The sequence below is a fragment of the Paramormyrops kingsleyae genome, chromosome 2, assembly GCF_048594095.1.
Source record: "Paramormyrops kingsleyae isolate MSU_618 chromosome 2, PKINGS_0.4, whole genome shotgun sequence".
Taxonomy (NCBI): Eukaryota; Metazoa; Chordata; class Actinopteri; order Osteoglossiformes; family Mormyridae; genus Paramormyrops; species Paramormyrops kingsleyae.
Genome location: NC_132798.1, coordinates 15,151,691 through 15,172,995, shown reverse-complemented (window position 1 = coordinate 15,172,995; position 21,305 = coordinate 15,151,691). Strand labels below are relative to the sequence as shown.

Sequence of the window (21,305 nt, the reverse complement as noted above, 5' to 3'; positions counted from 1 at the left end):
GCTCTGCGCAGAAACGCGTCAGGCCGTCCCGCTTGTGCTCTTCAGGAAGCTCCACGCGTAAGACAGGAAATGAGCGAATCTCCGTGATGTCGGCGGAGCCGCTCTCCCGTCTCGGCTGCGATGAAGCCATTTGGCGGCCCGTAAAAAGCAAATTAATTTTTTAGAGATAACCTGCATTTCAAAGATGGTATCAGGGCAAATCGATTTGAAAGGCATCCAGGGGCCTGCATCAGGTGCTATGAGCTTCACTTCACGCCCGGTGGGGCCGGGGGGGGGGGGAGGGGGGGGTCAGGCAGCAGGCCTCTCTGTCTCGGGGCACAATGTGTGCTTCCTGTCATAGCTAAGTGGTGCTCCCAGAGGTCATAGGGCGCTGACACACACACACAAACACACACACACATACACACACACACACACAAACAGACAGAGTCGATACCCATGAGCAGAATTGTGTGCAGACAGGACGTTGCTGGGGCGTTTAATGTAATCGGGGGGTTTCGTCGACGTGTCTTAAATAAGCACCGCTGCAGGCGGGCCTGAGGACGCAGCCAGTTGAGAGCCGGATGAAAACGAGATGCCTTTGAACTTCAAAGGGCTTCCGACGGGCCCGGCGATACGACGTCTCACACGTGCAGCGGAGTGCTTGTTTCATGCAGACCCAATTAAAAGGCCAAAGCCTGGGTGATAGAGTAAATAGCCGGCCTTCTTCAGACGTTTAGAGAGCTTCCCGCACGCCGTTCCGTAGGGAGATTACTCTTATTCAACACAAGGAGTTGGCCCAGCGGATCTGCTCCCCTTTCCCACATTCCCGTATAATTGCAGCAAGAACTTTTTAAACGGATTATTCAGCCTGCCGCCTCCACACTGCCGGAACGGTCAGCGGCTTCCGACTGAAGATTATTTGGAACAAATCTTCCTCATGGTCACGAGGTGACCCATTTGCATAAAATCTGCATATGGTATAGCGCCCTCTGTCTGTACACAATTGTGTGACACCGCACTGACTGCAGAGAGGAAATTTAGAAGCATACTATCCTGGTTGTGCAGAACGATAGCCTGGGAATTATACAATGTGTATGAAAACAAGTGAAATTGTCCGTGACCTTCTCTCACCCTCATCTATGAAATTTTAATAGTTAATGAGGTCTCTACTGTTTGGACTTAATCCTTTCTTAGACAAATGAATGAATGTAAACATAAAGCACACTATTGGGTTATATGAAAGCAGACAGCATGCTTTGTGTGTGTGTGTGTGTGTGTGAGACTGAGGGATGTATGCATATGCGTGCATACAGGAAATCCCAGCCTTTCACTTCAGCCCTTCACTTCAGGGGATGGTCTTTTTCTGCGGTGACTGCAGGAGTGAAAGTCGCGTCTGAGTGCCGGCGATGTGGACGGACAGCCGCAAAAGGCCCCTCATCTCACACCCCGAGTCCCAGGCGAGGCTGCTGCTTGCCAGTCTGGGGGGGTAGATTTCTCATTACAGGTCCCTGTGGTCACATATGAGGGGGGGAGATAAACACCACAATGGCAGCCCAACTACCGGCACAAACTTATTTCCCTTCTGGCGACTTCAGCAAAATTTCCCCGCTGCCTCCAGAAGTTGCTGACGTGGCAAATTCTCCACGCTTGTTTGTTTGGCTGCTTGGATTTTCATACCTAGTTCCTATTGATTTTCTTATATAACCCAGGATTAATAACAATGAAAATGTGTAAAAAAGGGAGTCGACCAGCACCATCCCCAAAGCTGTTAGTTAGAAACCATGTTTGTGTTTGCGGGAAGCTCACAAGCTGTGTGCCACCATCCCCGTTTCCATGACGGCATGCATAATCGTGCCCTCAAAGTGACTATTTCACAGTTATGGTTTTTGCTCTTTGTTTTTTAAGAAACCTACATCGCTGACAACAGACAAATATGGAGATCAAGGTCAGGCTTGTTCTTGTACCACGTGGATCCTCTAATCCTCAAAGAATAAGTCACGTGACCAAAGTACCATCCGCCCTTATCTCAATGGACTGACATCTTACGGAAGCTATTTACTGCAGCTAAATTCTTCGTTAATATATGGAGTAATTTTAGGGTATTTGAAAGAGTATAATCACTAACCTATATTTAGTCACTGTCTCCACTCCCCACAAATGATCTGGGATCAGCCTAAAGTCTCCTAACCATATCCTGAACTATCGTGTGCTAAATGATCGGGCCCACTATTTTGTATAGGCAATTAATATTTCATTTAAATCAGTCACTATTAGTTTTTCATATTCATTCTTATCCAGAGCTCTTCTGGGGGGGGAGGGTGGGGGGATCTTGACGGAGCTGAGAATTAATTCCAGAAGGGTTTCGTGTTCCTTATGATTTCATTAGGACGTGCCACTCGTGTCAGTCACGCACATCACTGGCTAAATGAATACTAAACAGCAGCAGCAGTTTCCACGGCGCCGGCGAGCAGGCAGACAGGAACGCAGACGGCCGGGAGACAGTAACAGGCGCTGTGATGGGCGCCTCTGCAAATGGACTGAAATGAAACTAAAAAAGCAACACAATGCAGAATGGGATAGAATGGAATTAAACCGTATAGAATGGAACTGTATGAAATGCAATGAAATGTTATGGAATCAAACAGTATGAAATGGAATGGAACCTTATAGAATGAAATAGCATGAAATAACATGGAATGAAACCTTACAGAATGGAACAGTGTGAAGTGGAATGGAACCTTATAGAGTGGAACCTTATAGAATGAAGCAGTATAAAAGTAAATGGAACAAAATTTTATATAATGGAATAGAATGAAATGGAATGAAAATGAGCTGAATGAAAGAATGGAGCTAAATGAAACTAGAATAGAATAGAATAGAACAGAACAGAATAGAACTAAGTGAAATAGAACAGAATTAAGTGAAACAGAATAGAACAGAATAGAATTAAATGAAAGGGAATTAAACAATGAAATAAAATGTAACAGAAGCAGTAGTTCAGTAGTAGCAAAGGACACAGCATTCCTATCAGAATGTGGTCAGCCCAAATCATAGGGTGGGACTTGGTCTAGCACCGTGAACCAGGCACTTAGCCATAATACTGTACCAACACTAAAATAGCATGCTGTGTAAATGGGTAAAAACTGGAAATTACTTAGCAATGTAAACTAGTACCAGTAGCAGTGCATGTTCAGAACCCATTCAGAACCTGACGGAATTGCTGCCACCCATATGAGTTTAGCCAAGAAATGGCTGATCCCCTCATTGGCCAGAGTGGGAGGAGCCAAAACTTGAACTTAACCTGTCTCCCGTAAATATTCAGTCCCAGCTCATTACAGGACTTCTGCTGAATCTGTCGGGCAATTTCCTGCCTTAAATGGCTGCTTAATCCTCGGCCTGAAGTTGGCACGCCGATTTCACCCTCACTCTCAAATGACTCGTCTCATCATGCTGTGAAGACAATTCAATCATCTCTACGTGCAGAGCTTGGTGGTGGTAGCGGTGGTGGGGGGTGGGGGGAGTCTTGGGAGGACTCTTTGCCTTAATTTCCAAGCTACAGCAACTGCTTATTACACATAATCAAGCCAGGGATATGCTCAATCAGCAGATACACATTTTAATGGAATACATTCACAGTTTTATGTACTGATTCTTGTAATGGATAATAATACACACTTCATATAAACGGAAGGATGCTGCAGCCGGTTACCAAGCAGCTAAATAATAAATGAGTCATCTTTCGTCAAATGTTATCCATCTGTTTACATGACCACACATTTCCAAAAATGCAGGAGATGAAGGGCGTGAAGGTCGAGCGTAACTCGAGCATGCCGCACTTCCTGTTTGTTTATACTCTGGTTTCCAGCCAAGGGGACTGATGGGATTGAATGTGCGGCCCTTTGACAAGCTGGGATATGCACACGGGGCCTCGGGCATCTCTCAGAGAAGCTCTGAAGATTAAAGCGACGGGCGATAAACACGTCCTGCGGTCCGCCTCCCCGGCTCTGTCTCTCTCTCCATCTCGTGGGTTTCACGTGCTGTGGGGCCGCGGACTGGGTGACACGCGTGTCTGTGGGGGCTGTGAGGTCACCTGGGTGGGAGAGACCCATGCGTTGGCCTCAAGGATAGGGAGCGGCCGGGGAAAGAGAGCCGCTCTTCCTGTCACATCCATCCGCAGAGACGACACAGCAAAACGCAAAGACGAAAACCCCATTCAAGGGGACAACAGGGGGACCCTTCTGGGATGTAAGCTGCCAGCCTTTGCATTACAAGTCCACAACCACTATATACATAGCATAACTGCTACATGGTGTTAGCATATTCACGCACACACAGGATGGTATATCTAGCAATTAGCTATTAGACTGATTACAGCAAAGGCCTGGGTTGCCAAATCTGGTCAGCTGGCTGGAATGAGATTTTCAATTTGAGACAATACTGCTCACACATGCACACGCATTTACATGTACGGTTTTATTACCTTGTAAATAGTCAGTAGGGTTTGCAAACTACCCCAACGCTTTTCATAAAGCTTATTTTAGGTTTATAATGGAATAACGTAGATTTGCCATAAGATTGAAAGCGTGAGTGTCACGCCAGATGCATATAAGCTGGCAACCCTGGAAGCGCCAGTCTTACAGCTGACCTTGCTGTAGGTCTGTAAGCGGCTTCAGAGCCCATCCCTACCCAGGAAGAGAGGCGCAGGCCTTATTGTTACCCCACTCCTGTCCTCCAATATATACTCCATCCATCTTTCCATCCGTCTGTCTAGTTTCTGCATTTGATTCGTGACAGTGTGTGTCTGTCTGAGAGATAGTGTATGAGTGTGACAGAGTGTTCATGAGAAAACGCATGTGTGTATGTCTAAGTGTCTGTGTGTATGAGTAAGGATAAGAGCGTATGTGTAGGTGTGTATCTGTGTTTGTAAGTGTGTATCTTATATGTGTGTGAGTGCGTGTGAGTGGTCCATGTGTACGGATGCGTGTTTGTGAGTCGATGCACGTTGATCTGTGTGGTTGCATGATTGTAGTGGATGTGTGTGTACTTGTGCATGTGTGGATGCGTGTGTGTGTATGTACATATGCTGATACGCAATCCTGCCCCGCGGCGCCCCCTAGAGCGGACCCAAAGCTTAGTGTGCTTCAGGTGAATGGGAGACCTTTGGGAGGTGCTTCACCCTCCTGGTTGATGGGATTAAAGGTGGGGGGGGGGGGACATGCCTCGCGCCCGGGGACCGCGGCTGCTGGGCCCTGTGTGATGGAGATAAGAGCCAGCAATTCACGATGGAATGGGGGGGGGGGGGCTTTGGTTTAACCAGGGAGGCTCAGCAAAATGGGCCATCTGTACTGGTAGAGACGAGGATGTTGCTGCAATCAGCCGGGACCAGTATGTATAGTGTGGACCCTATGGTGGGTGGGGGGTGGGGGGGTTGGGGGTAGGGAGCAGCCTGTCAGAGGGGGGTGAATTGCGAATGGAAGGGAGGAGGCCGCAGTGTGTGTGTGGGTCAGAGTGTGTGTGTGTGTGAGAGAGAGTTTGCTTACACCACTTGTTACTTTTTAGCTTGTGAGGATATTTTTTCGGTCCCCACAATGTAAACCTCAATTTTATAAAAGTCTGTGAATGTCATCAATTAACTAAAAATACCAACAGACTTCAATTTTGTTTGGTTACTTATGGTTAAGGATAGGGCTGGGTAGGGGTTAAGTTTGTCATAGCTGTGATTAGGGTTATGCCCATAGAAATCAATGGAGAGTCCCCACAATGATAGTAATATATGAACTGCGTGTGTGTGTGTGTGTGTCCCCGCCCCCAGTCGCTGGTTAAAAACAAGCCTCTGAAAAACTGGACTGACAGGTATGAAAGTTCTGCTTAAATGCGAAGGATGGGAAGTTACCAAGGTTCGTTACACCAGATCAGAGGTACACCAAGTATGAATGAAAACCAAACGCCATCATCTCTGGCCCTCCACTGAACTGAGCGCGTGTGGGAAAATGCACATCGAGCTACCCGATATGTAGCTGCCAGAGCGGCAAAAACACATCTATCTGTGTAAGACGGTGAACGGGGGGGAGACATGGTAAACATCCAGGATTCCACGGGGGACGTCATAAACGTTTCCGGCTGATTGTTTGATTCGGTAACTCTCCTCTTATACCTTAAAAATCGCCCAGTTGATCTTTTCTTTGATAGGAACACTACTGTAAGTGAATTTTAACAGTATTATTATGTAATCTTAGTTACGCTGTGGATGTGCATACGTAGATGTCATGTGAGAATGTTTATGCATCAGTATGCAAGTCTACATACTAATAACGATTATCTGTGAATATTGTTATATTCACTAGACATGACATGTATGTTTGTAAAGTATTTTCAGCATGGGGGTGTGTGATTGTTTATGTGATTGTTTCCTACATGAGTGTGTTAAGGGGAGCTGCGTTTCACATAAAGGACAGCAGGGGGTGTGGTGGCTATGAACACGGCTTGTAATCCAAAAGCTGCTCTCTCAAATCCCAGTGAATTAGAAACAAACCCACCCGTCGTTTAACAAATATCCAGAGCAGTAAACTGGGTTAAATCATGAAGATTCACAAGCTAGGTGATGCAGTAAAGCTTTAATCGTTAGTGTTTGCCCAACAAATTGCAGTACTAATAATCACAATTAGGATTTAAAGAAAATGAGGTTCGTGTTGCAGCCAGGGATGTGTGCTGTCATTATGGTTATGAGCTGTAATAGACTGAGAAAAAGACACGTTTGGCTAAATTCAGACGCACTGAATCACCGGCGCATGATGTGTGTACGTTTAAAAAGGTCTGGCTGAAAGACGTTTTGACAGCCTCGTGAAATGTCAAGCAGAAAAGGTCAAGGGGTGAAGAACTCTCACGCATCCCCCTCACTTTCCGGGCTAATTCTTTCTCTCCAAGTCACTCCCCTCTTCTCGCATAAACTCTTGTGACTCCGATCATTTACAGTTCTTTCTTTGCAAGAATGCGCACCATTTCTGAGGTGTCAGATTTCTATTTGGGAGGGGCGTTTTCAGGTGACCCTGAAGCAATTATCCAAAGCAAGAAAAAGACAATTTTGTCAACAAGCAGTAAAAACTCCTGTGTCCAAATTCTGAGAGCCCCTCCTTTAATGTCCAGACCACAGGACCGAACGCTGATCGAGGTCACCTCCGCAAGGACAAAAACCTCCCCAGACGCTCTCACACAACGACCCCTCACAATGCCAGAGAAACAGATGAAGTTCAATCTGGAACTTTCTGCAGAAATACTCCAATTCTTTATCTACTGACCTGTTTTCGAAAATCACAAAATTATCACCCTTAAAAAACCTGAATACTTTATTCGAAACCTGAAGACATCAAAGACTAAGAGAAGAAAGTGTTATGAGAAGAATAGAATGTCAGCAAAAACGAAAGCATAAAGGCTTAAATGAGCAGGCAGCACGGGAGCTGGGGGGGCGGGCCGGTCCCGCCTGGCGGGGTCCTCGGAGAGTCATCTCATCTCCACGCCTTCTTGGCTTTGGGTTACGGCTCGCTTTGTGTCGGCCTCATGCAGATGAGCTCACGTTCCCTCCCAGGCGTCGCCGATGTCTGCCGACGGACGCTGCTTATGGAGGACCGCGACATCACCCCAGTCCATCAAGGACATTCGCTCTTTCATCGTAAGAGAGCTGCAGCATGCCTTCAGCTCCAATTTGGTGGGATTTTCACTCATTTTTTTTTGCACTCTTTGCTAAACTAAAGCTCAGATGTTTTTGTCTTTGGTTTCAGAGAGCCTTGCAGTCTCAGGCCTTTGGAGCGGAAAGGCCATTCGGCGGCCATGCTTGACTGCGGAGACGAGGCAGTATGCTGGGTTTGGTCTCAGCTGAAACTGGGCTGCAGGTGTTTGCTCTGGAATCTATGGGGTTTTTTACGTTCAGTTTATTTTTAGGCATGTCTTTCTTTCCTGAATGAGTTCTGTAAAGATTCTGGACCCCATTGACTGATGCATGTTATCTCTGAAATGAATATTATTATTGAATCCATCGCCGACCCATCTGTGAACCTCGTGGTCGCATCCCAGCCCAGTTCCTCAGTGAGGTGCAGCGGCTTGGTCTAAGCAGAGGTTTGGTTCACCTTGCTGGCCCGCTGACGAGAACTGGGAGAGCCAGGAAATTCGGAAATTATGACGTCTTGTCGCCCATCTGCTGACCTGTTTTTGGTGTCAACACCCAGAAAGTTCCTCGCTCTTAATGGCGACGTTTTCACTCCAAACTCCCCGCCTCGGTAATGAATCTCACGCAGACAGACGTCTTCATTCTGAAGCTACAGCAACACAAACAGAAGCCACTCTGCGTATTCCCTGGTGGCTAGTTAGCATGCTTTTTTGTGTATATAAGCTGAATTTAGATTTGCCACAACAAAGGGTCTGAATCCCCATGAAATCAGCTTTCCACATTTTTACTCACCTCCTCTCTCTACTTCCTTCATTTTGAATGTATTTTATAATGGATATTGATCGCTTTTCCCTCCCCACCCTGCCTGTCACCACTCACAGGTTTCTACTCCTAAAAACCTTCAGCTCTTAATTACTTTATTTTGAACCCGCCCGACCTTGCTGATTAATCAGGGGCTGATTAAAATGTGCCGCATCGAAAAACATCGAGTTTCTGCTTCGGTATGAAAACAGCGGCGGGCTCTGGATACTTATGAAAGGAGACCTATTTCTTACCTTTTACAAATGACAAATTACAATTTATTTAGCAAATGCTTTTATCCAAGGAGACATACATTTTTTTTTTCAGCCAGTCCCTGGAGCAATTGGGGGTTGAAGGCCTTAATGGTGACGTCACTGCACTGATCCTGGGATCCAACACACAGCATCATAACCCACTGTGCCACATCCTATTCCCCGTGTTCTGAGCAGAGGTGGATAGACCAAGGTTTTGTTGAGTACAAAGAGTCACAGTCACAACAGTACTCAACTGGTTGGTTGAAACAAAATCTTGGTCTGTATTTGTGCTTTCTGAACCTGAACTTTGCTGCTCTGGTTTTGACCTGTGTCCTTCTAGTACTTGCTGGTATGTTCTGCTTGTGCTCCCTCTTACTTCCCGCTCACGTTCTGTTCTACTCCCTGCATGCCGTTCACCCTCCGGCTTACGGCTTCGCTCCGTGAGACCCCGGCCCCCCGACAGCCCGTTACTCAGAGACACGGGAAGCGCCTGAGAGCTGGAACTCAGGCTGCGTCTTTGTGTTCATCTTCCACCCGCTTCTGCTTCTCACAGACCACCCCCCCCCCCATGTGTGACCCCGCCCTCCTGAACTTACCCTGCTGGACAAAGGAGCCGTACACGAACCACATGGAGTTGTAAAGCGTGGTGGAGGAAACGGAGCCCATGGGCAGGCGTGGTGGGTTCAGCCAGTTGAGCAGGTAGACGAGGACGCCCACCAGGAGGACCGTGCCGGCGATGCAGGCCCACAGCGAGAGGTCGAACGGCGCCAGGCAGGCGAACATGTCCACCGTGCGCTCGGCCTTGCGCAGCAACACCCCTACCGAGTAATCCATGTAGCGCGTGGTGAAGTCCACCACGCTCTCACGCTCCGGCGTGATGGTCAGGGCAGACAGGCCGACGTCTGCCCGCTGGGGACACAAGAGTGGGGAGGGTCAGAACCCGTACACAGCAAACTCATTCTGCTCATCACCAGGAGGTGCCCGGACATCCAGAAAAAACTGACTGATTGTTTTCTCTGGAAAAATGCTATCATCTGGAGTCTCCTCTGCGTCTCCAGAGAAGAATCCAGGTCCGATTAACGCTTTTACTCATTGCATGATGGGTGATTCTAGAATTTTTTTTAAGGTGGGCGGCATCCGAGGGGCCAGAGCGGCCAACCTTATCTTTAGCCAATAACATGTTTTGACTCAGTCAGTGACAGGGGATTGGGCATTCCAGAGGCCAATCAGATTTTAGTTTGGGCCAGCGCTCCTGAGGCTCCGCCCCTGTACATGCCCCTGGCTGCATGTATGGCTGTGTGCCCAGCCGACAACCATGTTGTCTTTTTTTAATTGGACTAGACACATTTCCCATCAGTGCCAGCGGAATGTTCCCTGTGCCGAGTGTGATTACACAGTGGGAGACAGAACAGTGCCAGTTTCATTAGGTGCAAAAACAAAACAAGTCAGTAATCCCATAGATTCCAAATACAGGAAATACAACAAATAAAACAGAAAATTATCATATTTTGCTTTCACTCCCCTTTAAACGCATTGCTGAAGTTAACAGCTTCAAAGGTCAAAGGTCAAGCTGACCACACCACCACCGTCTCCTGGCTGATGTGTTCAGCAGGCATATGATGGAATGTCGGCTGTGAGCAGGACCTTGGAGTGATCCCAATGGCGCGCTGAGGAAACGGATTACCCCCAAGGAGCCGGGAAGGACAATCAATCAAACTTTCATTTGCAAAGCAGCCACCAGGGGGATCGGGGGGCTCTGGCTGGACAGCGCTGAGTCACGTCCGCTGCCGCGTTCCCTCTCACAGAACCTGGGTGTAATTGCAGCCCCCCTTGCCATCTCCTGAGCCTGACTATGGCTCCGCCTCCCTGCCAGGGCCCCAGAACATTCTAGTGATCAGTGAAAGGTTAAAAATTCGTCAACGAACCTTTTTGACGTGACGGAGACGAGACGCAACGTAAATGCTGGTCATGTGACGATAACTATAACGAAATATATCATGCAATATTGTTGACGAATAAAAATGAGACTAAATTTGGTTTACAAAATAAAAACTATACTAAAATGTCTCTTCATTTTCGTTGATGAAAACGAGACGAGACGTTATTTCCTCTGGTTTAATCGCGTTATTATTATTATTATTATTATACAATATTTCTGTTTCCCATTCTGTTCCATTCGGGCGCACAGATGGCGTCACTTCCTCAATATATATTCGCGGCATTTTTTAGATTTCAGTGGTGGGTTAGCAGATGGCTGGGAGAAAAAGAAGAAGCGACCTTTAGACACAATTTCTGTACAGTGAAGTGGAAAAGAAAACAGAATGTCTGGTTGAAAAAAATGGGGAGAAATGCGGCCACAAAATATCGGGAAAAAACACCACAAACCTTAAAAGACATCTCAAGGCATTCCACAATGACATTGAGGTAAGTAAAGACATTAACGTAACGTTACTTTTTATTTTAGAAAGCTCATGCCAACTGTGCTTAACATATCGTTAGCAATAGATGTTAGCCTGCTAGCTTTAGACGTTTTGGAGAAAATTATATTTCATAAGCATGGACACTTGACGATCTGTACAAAACATCCTTTCTGATAAGATGTTTGATAAGAATACGTGGGTAAAGGGAAGACTTTGAAGCTATGTAGGCATCTTAGCAAGCTAAAGCTAAGCAGCAAACTGAGAACGACAGCTCATTTGTCTTGAATCCTGGCGATCTAAACTTTCAATTACAACAATAGCTTCAGTCATTGAGGGCAAAATAGGCCTAATATCAAGGATTTATGCTACTTAATATTTACAACAGTTAGATTTTCTAGAGGCTGCATCTATCCTGACATTGTATCTATTCCTGTGCTAGATTCCAGAAACAGCCTCAGTGAAGCAAGAAGATGGACATTATTTTATTTATTTATTTTATTTAATTCAAACATGTTTGGTTGGCAAAATTAATGTTACAAATTCAAATCAGAGCGTGAATGTAGAGTATTCTTGAGTCTATAAGGTAACAATAATATAATAATAAGATAACCTTGTTTAAATTGTGAAATGCTTTTGACTAAAAGAAAATTTTGTTTTTGTCTATTGTACTAGGTACTTGTACCATAATGAATTTTCATTGACTAAAACTAGACTAAAATGTCATCAGTTTTTGTCAACTAAAACTAGACTAAAATAGTCATGGATAATTCTGACTAAAATATGACTAAAATGCTCAGACTTTTAGTCGACTGAAACTTGACTAGACTAAAATAAGTATGGAAGTGACTAAGACTAATAATAACTAAAGTGACAGCTTGACGCAAAGACTAGACTAAAACTAAAATTAAGACAGGCCGCCAAAAACAACTATAGTCTGTGGTCACTTCGAACGGGCCACTGTATTTTCACACATGGCACAAATGCACGTGCGTGTGCACACACACACAGACACACAGACACACACACACAGCCTACGGTACGGAGCAGCTTCTGCTCGGCCCAATTTATCTTTAAGATCCCCCTTGGGTCCATCTGAGCCACAGTTGTATAACAGGTGTGGTTTTCTTCATCTGTGGGTTAGCCTGTGTGTCCGTGTGTCCGTGAGCCCCCCCCCCCATGCTTTGCTAAATCACCAGGGCCTTTGCTATGAGGGATTATCTGTGTGGACATCACGGGCTAGGTGAGGTCTGGCTCCAGAGACACAATTGCCTCATTAAAAATGGCTGCAACCTCTTTCCAGCAAACTGATTTTTGTTAGGAAGCACCAGGAAGAGCTTGTCCCTCCCCACCCCGGCAGACAGGCACACACGACCACCCACACACTCACGACAGGGCCACGCTCCACTAAGTCAGCTAATTTCACGGTCTGCTACAGAAACAAAATGCTTAAATGGGCAGAAACGGCCGCTGATGCGTCACGGGAGTTCCACGCGAGGACAGAGGCTTCCCAGAATGCTCTCTGGTGACAGGCAGGTGGGGGGGGGGACTCCAGTGTGGCCCTGTGACTCATGGGGTCTTTGTGCCCCGCGGAGCTTGTGTTCTGGACACGGGCTGCATTGTTAACCTGCCCGGAGATAATCCCCTTATTAATTAAGGGCCTGTGTAACAGCCCTATTCCTATAAGAGCAGATTAGCAATTAGATACTATATGTGAAGCAGACAGGTATTAATTAAAGGGGTGGGGGAATATGTGTGGGGGGGCATGGGGACTGTGCGTAGCAGAATTTTGGCTCAGCATGTATAACTCAGAGCTTCTGAGCCGCAACAGCGCCCTCTCTGGGGCGAGTGAAGGCGTATGGTTATGGTTAGGGCAGGGTGGGGGTTAAGGTTGTCATAGTTAGCGTTAGCATTTTTCCCATTGAAATGAAAGAGCGGTCCCCATAAGGATATGTTTACCCTACACATGCGTGCGGGTGTGTATGTGCGTGTGCGTGCGGGCGTGTACCTACCTGCACTATGCCTCATTCCGACACAACCACTGATGGGGAAGGGAACCCGCAACAAAATGCCCCCCCCCCACCCTGGGAACCACGTGACCTGGGCCCTTCTGCTCTAAATCACTCCAAACAGCTCAAAAAAGGTGAAGAAATCTGAGCAGCCACACAATTAGGCACGATTTAGAGAAAAGTGCCTTTTCTGGGGGGGGTGGGGGTTTACTAACTGTGATTTCAGGAGGGGGGCTCTGCACGGGGAACAATTAATAAATAAAGTTTGGGAAAAATGAGAGCTACACGGACTGTTTTAACCCCCCGCCAAATGAAAGCAAGGATAACAAGCAGCTTCAAGGGTGGATCTGCACTGTCTCCGTGCATCTTTAAGAATTACAGAAATAATATCAATGGTTGTTGGATATTAATCCCAGATGTGCTGTGCTGACCTCCGACCTGCAGAGGGCACTGCAAGGAGATGCCTCCGGTGTAACCCCCATGCCCGGAGACCTGTGTGCCCCTGTATGCATCTGGGAGGAAGCCTTCACCCACCTTGAACACCAGCTCTCCAATGAGGCCATTCCAGACCCCGTCTGCCTGCAGACTCCCGTATTTATGGTCAGGGGCCACGTAGATCTCGTACTTGAAGCCTAGGTAATTGGAGAGGGCATCCAGCACATCAATGGAGAAGCCTTGGTACTTCTTGGGCTGTCCCAGCACGTTCTCTGACACCATCACGAAGGGTTCCTCCTGCAGAAACAGAGTGTGTTCATTAGTTACATCCCATTACAGCTGGAGGGCAGAACGGTAAGGAGGCCTCTCTCACACACAGGGAGCATATGTGGTCATGTGGTCTGTGGAAGTCCTTGTTTTATTTTGGACAACATAAATGTACAGCTGAGTAGTTAAGAAGACTCTCACAATGGGCCTGAGTGTAACCAACTCATACAGCCAGTGACCCCCACTGCTAGGTGCTCTCATACAGCCAGTGCCCCCCATTGTGAGGCGCTCTTGCACAGTCAGTGACCCCCCACTGCGAGGCGCTCTCACACAGCCACTGACCCCCACTGCGAGGAGCGCTCGTACAGCCAGTGACCCCCACTGCGAGGCGCGCTCGTACAGCCAGTGACCCCCACTGCGAGGAGCGCTCGTACAGCCAGTGACCCCCACTGAGTGGCACTCTCATACAGTCACTGACCCAAAATGTGAGATGCTGTTGTACAACCAGTGACCCTCACTGCGAGGAGCGCTCGTACAGTCAGTGACCCCCCACTGCGAGGCGCTCTCACACAGCCACTGACCCCCACTGCGAGGCGCTCTCACACAGCCACTGACCCCCACTGCGAGGAGCGCTCGTACAGCCAGTGACCCCCACTGAGTGGCACTCTCATACAGTCACTGACCCAAAATGTGAGATGCTGTTGTACAACCAGTGACCCTCACTGCGAAGCGTTCTCACACAGCCAGTGACCCTCACACGGAGAGGGGCGTCCATTTTCAGTTGGCTTTGCCTGACAAACTTTGGCGGTGAGAGCTAGTGCCTGCCATGCAGCCCTCACACTGTGAATCGGGTACCAAGCCGGGGGCGAGCTTGTTAGCGAAAAGTAATGACCTTTCATTTAAGACCTCAATTAGGTGCTACCTGTGTAGTAACGAAAAAAAAATAAAAATACGGCAGCAAGACATTGGGGTGTAATTTTTAGGAGGAAATTAGGTTTTCTGGGAATCATTTTATTGCAACTGAAGTCAAAGCAGGACAGGGCTTTGATTGAAAAAGCACAGTAGTCCTGCCAGACTGTTTCATGATTGGGTAACATCATTAGTGAAGGACCTCCAGGGAGACAACCATGATGCCGGACACAGCGTCACAGAACAAATGCAAATGCTCCTGCCAGCCATATGCACCCAAAATGTCACCCCGACCGCTTTCTGGGGACAGTAAAGTGCTTTTTCACTGCACGGTTCCAAGGTGTCAACGCGTGCTGCTCTCTACACAATCTGTTCGCTTTTCATCATTAAAAAAAAAGCCATAGGTTTTTCTGCCACTGCAAGGCGATCCAGCCCATCGTAAGCTCGAGTGCAGATCCATGAGTCCCGGATCGCGGGCCATTCCGGAGGGGAGGGAAATCTGACATAAACACCGAGGACACCAGCCCCCCACTGCTGGTGTAGGCATCAAACAGAACCTAAGAAGGTCAGCTGGTCCCACAGCTACAAAACATTGACCAGACCAGTTTGAGTCGTCCAGTACGCCCACTGCGTTCTCCTTACTCCGCTGTTTATCAATCCCCAAGCCTAATACAGGTGACTTCAGCTATTATGTTGTTTAACTGATGTTTTCATCCAAAGCATGTTATTTTCCTGGATATTTCACTGGAGCAATTTACATTTACCCAAGGGTGAAACTGCAGCGCCTGATGTTACCTGCCGCCCCTGAGGTTAAAATATTCTGAAAGAGGAAAGACACACAAGCACAAGAACAGCATGCGCATCTGCACACACACACACACACATATGCACAAACACACACTCGTACGCACATGTAGGGTATACATATCCTTATGGGGACCGCTCATACTGTATGCACATACACACAAACACGTATGTTGGCATACCTACCTAAATGGGGACCTTTCGTTCATTTCTTGGGGCAAAACTCTAATCCCAACAATGACAACCATAACCCCTACCCAGCCCTAACCTTATCCATAAGTAACCAAACAAAATACAAGACTTTTGTCTCAGATTTTGACTAAATCTGTCCCTACAAGGTAAAAAGAATTACAGGTTTTATAACATTGTAGGGAAATCTTGTCCCCACAATGTAATAATTACAAACACACACATACGTACACACACACACGCACACAAAAGCCACAGAAGGAATGCGGTACACAGTGACAGCCGCCCTGTTTTTTCAGTGTGTTACTTCCATTCAGCCTGTTAAGGTGACACTGGCATCCGAGCAGCTTCTGCTCCATGCTGGGTACATGTCAACTTCAGATGACTCTCCATATTCCTACAGGCAATTACAGGGATATTCAATGCAGAATCACAAAACTTAGGCTGTTGTGGTGTAATCGCTACTGCCATTCTTAATGGGCAACAGCGGGCATGAGTATCCGAGTGTCCATTTGGGAGCGAGTGTGTGAGAAAGAGAGAGACTGAGAGAGGAAGGGAGCTTTTGTGTTTAAGAAGTGATGTAAGAATGTGAAAGAGGTTGAATGAGGTGAAAACTCCACAGGAGCTACAGTAAACAAATGTCTATAAACACACAGTGCAGATCTATAGAAGTACACCAAAGTCTAAAAATACCTACGGAAGATCTCCTGAAATACACACGAGTCTATAAAACAGCAGATCTCTGTAAATACACTAAGGTCTACACACACACCCCACAGGTCTACAGAAACATACTAAAGTCTAAAAACACACAACGCAGGCCTATAGAAACACACAAAAGTCTACGAACATGCCCCATGGGTCTACGGAAACACACAAAAGTCTACAAACACATACCACAGACCACAGCTATAAAACCACACTGAAGTCTACAAGCACACGGCAGGTCTACAGAAACACAAAAAAGTCTACAGACACATACCACAGACCACAGCTATAAAACCACACTGAAGTCTACAAGCACACGGCAGGTCTACAGAAACACACAAAAGTCTACAGACACATACCACAGCTAAAAAACCACACTGAAGTCTACAAGCACACGGCAGGTCTACAGAAACACAAAAAAATCTACTGACACATACCACAGATCACAACTAAAAAAACACACTGAAGTCTACAAGCACACGGCAGGTCTACAGAAACACACAATAGTCTACAGACACATACCACAGACCACGGCTATAAAACCACACTGAAGTCTACAAGCACACGGCAGGTCTACAGAAACACAAAAAAATCTACAGACACATACCACAGACCACAGCTATAAAAACACACTGACGTGTACAAGCACATGGCAGGTCTACAGAAACACACAAAAGTCTACAGACACATACCACAGACCACAGCTATAAAAACACACTGACGTGTACAAGCACATGGCAGGTCTACAGAAACACACAAAAGTCAACAAGTACATACTATGTGTCTGTAGAAACACACTAAAGTATAGATGCACCGATTGTATCGGCCAACTATCAGTATCTGCCGATACAGCAACAGTCGGCCATCGTCTGATGGTTAAAAATGAGTCGAAATTCAACGCTGATAATTTGATTTAAAATGGTGACCCATACTGCTTTGCAAACCCGTGCACTAAACAGCTAGAAAAATGTCTGCTGTGTGGAATTATTTTAACATGAGCCAAAAACAATGTTAGAAATCCATTTTGCAAACATTGTTTTGCTACAATTTCATGAGGAGGATCTACGAATATTTATAATTTCAATACAAAAATTTGATTGTTCACATTAAGGTAAGACAGTGTAGAGTATGAAGAGTTTCTGAAAAATGAATCCATTCCAATAAAGAAGTCTGCAGTATTGCAGAATAACGTTAGTCCATCAGTAACGCAAGCATTTGATAGCTAAACAAAATTCCGTGCAGACAGTGTGAAATGAAAAGATATTACTCGGAAAATTTCAGAGTTTGTCACACTTGATGATCAGCCCTTCTCTGTTATAAATGTTATAAATATATAAGATGTATACAGTTATGAAATATAGCACTCTGGGACTATAGTAATATACCAGAGGTGGTATTTTCTTACCAAAAATAAATACTTTTGGAATGTAATTATATTTAATTTGTTTGGGTGGAGTGTCCCTTTAAACTAATTTAAACAGAACCTCCCAAACAGTCGACATCGGCGTCAGTTTTTGAAAGAACCAGCTGTCAGTATCGGCCAGAAATTTTGTTATCAGTGCATCACCGCACTAAAGTCTACAGACACACAGAAGTCTACAAACATACCCCACAGGTCTATAGAAACACACTGAGGTATACAAACATACCCCACAGGTCTATAGAAACACACTGAGGTATACAAACATACCCCACAGGTCTATAGAAACACACTGAGGTATACAAACATACCCCACAGGTCTATAGAAACACACTGAGGTATACAAACATACCCCACAGGTCTATAGAAACACACTGAGGTATACAAACATACCCCACAGGTCTATAGAAACACACTGAGGTATACAAACATACCCCACAGGTCTATAGAAACACACTGAGGTATACAAACATACCCCACAGGTCTATAGAAACACACTGAGGTATACAAACATACCCCACAGGTCTATAGAAACACACTGAGGTATACAAACATACCCCACAGGTCTATAGAAACACACTGAGGTATACAAACATACCCCACAGGTCTATAGAAACACACTGAGGTATACAAACATACCCCACAGGTCTATAGAAACACACTGAGGTATACAAACACATACCGTTAAGATGTAAATGATAAACAATTAAAGTAACAAGTTTTTTTTTAGTTTATGTGTCTTAATTCCAAGGTACTGACAAGTAAATATTTGCTCACTAACAACATCAACTAGTCACATTGTTAGCTATCACATATAATCACACCTCAAAACAGTCTAGACGATAATGTTAATAGCAAGCACTGGATGCAGAAAGGCAGTGTATATCTGAAATATATAGGGGCATTAATATTTTTTGGTTGTTTAGCATGTGCTTTTAATTGTTATGTAAACTCACTTCATTACCATTTTTGTAGATGTCTCACTGGAGCAACATTACGTTTTAGCAAAGGATCTAAAACCCCTCCCCCCCCAAAACCTGATGCCAGCCCACTGAGAATGACCAAACTCAGCTGCCATGTCTCCTTCTCACATCTCGAAGCCCATAATCCTCCTGGACCTTTGCAGCCTCTTCCCAAGCCGCGATTGGTTCCTCTGATCTGGAGGATGGCCTCCGACATGGGTCGCCATGTACCTTGTGATCGCTGACCTGACGGGAATCTGGCAAGAGCCAATCAACAGGAAGTAACCCCGATCCCACCAGACACAATGCCGTCCATTTGCAGAAGGAGTGCTCGTCAGGTTGTCATTTCTGTTACCAAACAGCGCCCATGTCACACAAGCGGAGGATATTCTGGTCTGATTATCCCAGGCTCTCGTCTGCACCTCTCCCCTCATCTCCCTCTCTCCCACGCTCCCTCATTACGTTCAAAGCGTTTGCCTTTGTGTACATGCCACATTTGTACCATTTATAAGCTGCGCTGATGGCCGACAAAACACTTCAATGTTATGGGATTTGTGCTAACGAGCCCCGGGCGGGACCGCGGTAAAACGCAGCGTTGGCTTCAGACGCAGCAGCCGGCTGTGCAGGCCATGAAGCCGGATTCCGATCCTGACATTACTGCGCAGAGAAACGAGGGATGAAGAGGATGGAGGCGGTGGGTAAAAAATAAAAATAAAATAGCTGGCATGAAATGAGGTGGGCCAGGCCTTGCAGAAGCAACAGCAAAGCCAAGGAGGCATCAAGGCGTTAGCACAGGAAGCTAAACTCCCACATCTGCATTTAAAAATCAAATTAGCAGCTGTAGCAAATGGGTCAAACTTATAAAACCTACAGTAACAGATAAATAGCAAGAAGCGGTGATATTCTCTCCCATACTGCGAGAAAATTAGAGCCACATTCTTTAAGGAAATAAATCCCAACGAACATCTTGGAAAAAGAAAAGATCAAATTGTTTTACATTGTACTGTGGAGGACTCGTGTGAATTATTATTATTTTTATTTTTTTTTACATTACTGTAAATAATTCATTTTGTTGTCACAGCATGCACTTCCAGGAATCTCTCCCAAATCCCCAGCAGCTTTGGAAACTTTGGCTCATGTCAGGCAGATAAAACAGAAGAGAGCTAAGGCGAGAGATGGAAGGATTGGGGGAGAAAGAAGAAGGGAGGAGAGAGAGAGAGAGAGAGACAGCGGGAGTTTTATGTTACGTTGGCCGTTCTGGTCAATGCCGGCACAATCCAAGGGCTTTAACTCACGGCTGACAGCATCTGCTCTGGGGTGAATCATGCCGACGGAACCTCCCAGAGCCTCTGGTCCACCGCGGTCTTCTGCCGCAGCGTCCAAAATCAGCTCGGAGCTCCCGGCTCAGTGTCAGCAAGCCACAAAAGACACCCCCCCCCTCATATCTTTTGTTTCTGTGTTTCCCAGCAAATGCTCACCGAGGACTGAAGTGTTTGTCAGACAGATCTGAAATTCATGCCGGGATGGGGCCAGTGGAGCCCGGCGGGCGGCTGGAGGTCCGCTATCGACCCCGCGCCGTGTTCTGCATCGAATTCCAGGCTTTTCTAATCCTCCGCGGCCCCTGCCGTTCAATAAGCCATTAGCGGGAGAGGGGACATGCGCGTCAGCCCATCCTTTGGGCCCCGACACCACAATGCATCAGTCCTCTGGGCACCGACATGCCAACAGCCGCCCCCAACGCATGGATAGGCCACGCCCTCGTCGATGCCGCCAGTGTCGATGTGATCCAGTGGGGTCTGTGCAAACCCACCCTGGCAGGCTTCGTTTCAGCCGTGGCTGCCACCTGTTTCCGAGCTGGGTGTGAGCCCACATACGTTGGTGAGCACGCAGACTGTGAGTCCACGGCACTCTGTGCAGGCTCAGGCTGCATAGTGCTGACAGATACTAACAGCGTTTCACCATTTAGCCGTATCCAGCACCAATGTGTTCCGCACTCCCACACAGATACTGTAAATGGCACAGAGAATACAGACACAAGAAGCACAGACACTGTAAGCAGCACAGAGGATGTAAACAGCAGAGAGCACATAGACACTGGTAAGCAGCACACACACTGTAAACAGCACAGACACTGTAAGTGGCACAGAGAACACAGACACTATAAGCAGAACAGACACTGTAAACAGCACACTGTACACATTAAAACAAAATATGTAAAGAACACACACACATTATTTGAATACACAAACACACCATACCTATTAAATCATACAGTATTTACAGGACACACACACACACACCCTGTACTCTGCATACTCTCTCAACTTAACACACAAGTATATCACACCACAGGTCACCTGACCGCAGAAGAAGACCTCACCTCCAACCACCCCCCCCACCTCGCCCCCGCCCCAACCTGCCCCAAAAGGGGAAGCGTCCTGCTACTATCAGTAGCTTGTAGCCGCACGGCCTCCAATTACTACGACAA

At 46.5% G+C, this 21,305-nt stretch overlaps 1 protein-coding gene across 2 annotated transcripts in view; it reads right to left on the bottom strand.

The window, feature by feature from the left end:
- grid2 (glutamate receptor, ionotropic, delta 2) overlaps nt 1–21,305 on the bottom strand; it is a 312,014-nt gene that overhangs the window by 57,221 nt on the left and 233,488 nt on the right. For both annotated transcript variants that reach the window (XM_023836747.2, XM_072706413.1), the window contains exons 10-11: nt 13,658–13,855; nt 9,294–9,606 (exon numbers count right to left, since the gene is read on the bottom strand). In XM_023836747.2, coding sequence (XP_023692515.1) covers nt 9,294–9,606; nt 13,658–13,855 — 511 coding nt within the window. The remainder of the gene's footprint in view (nt 1–9,293; nt 9,607–13,657; nt 13,856–21,305) is intronic.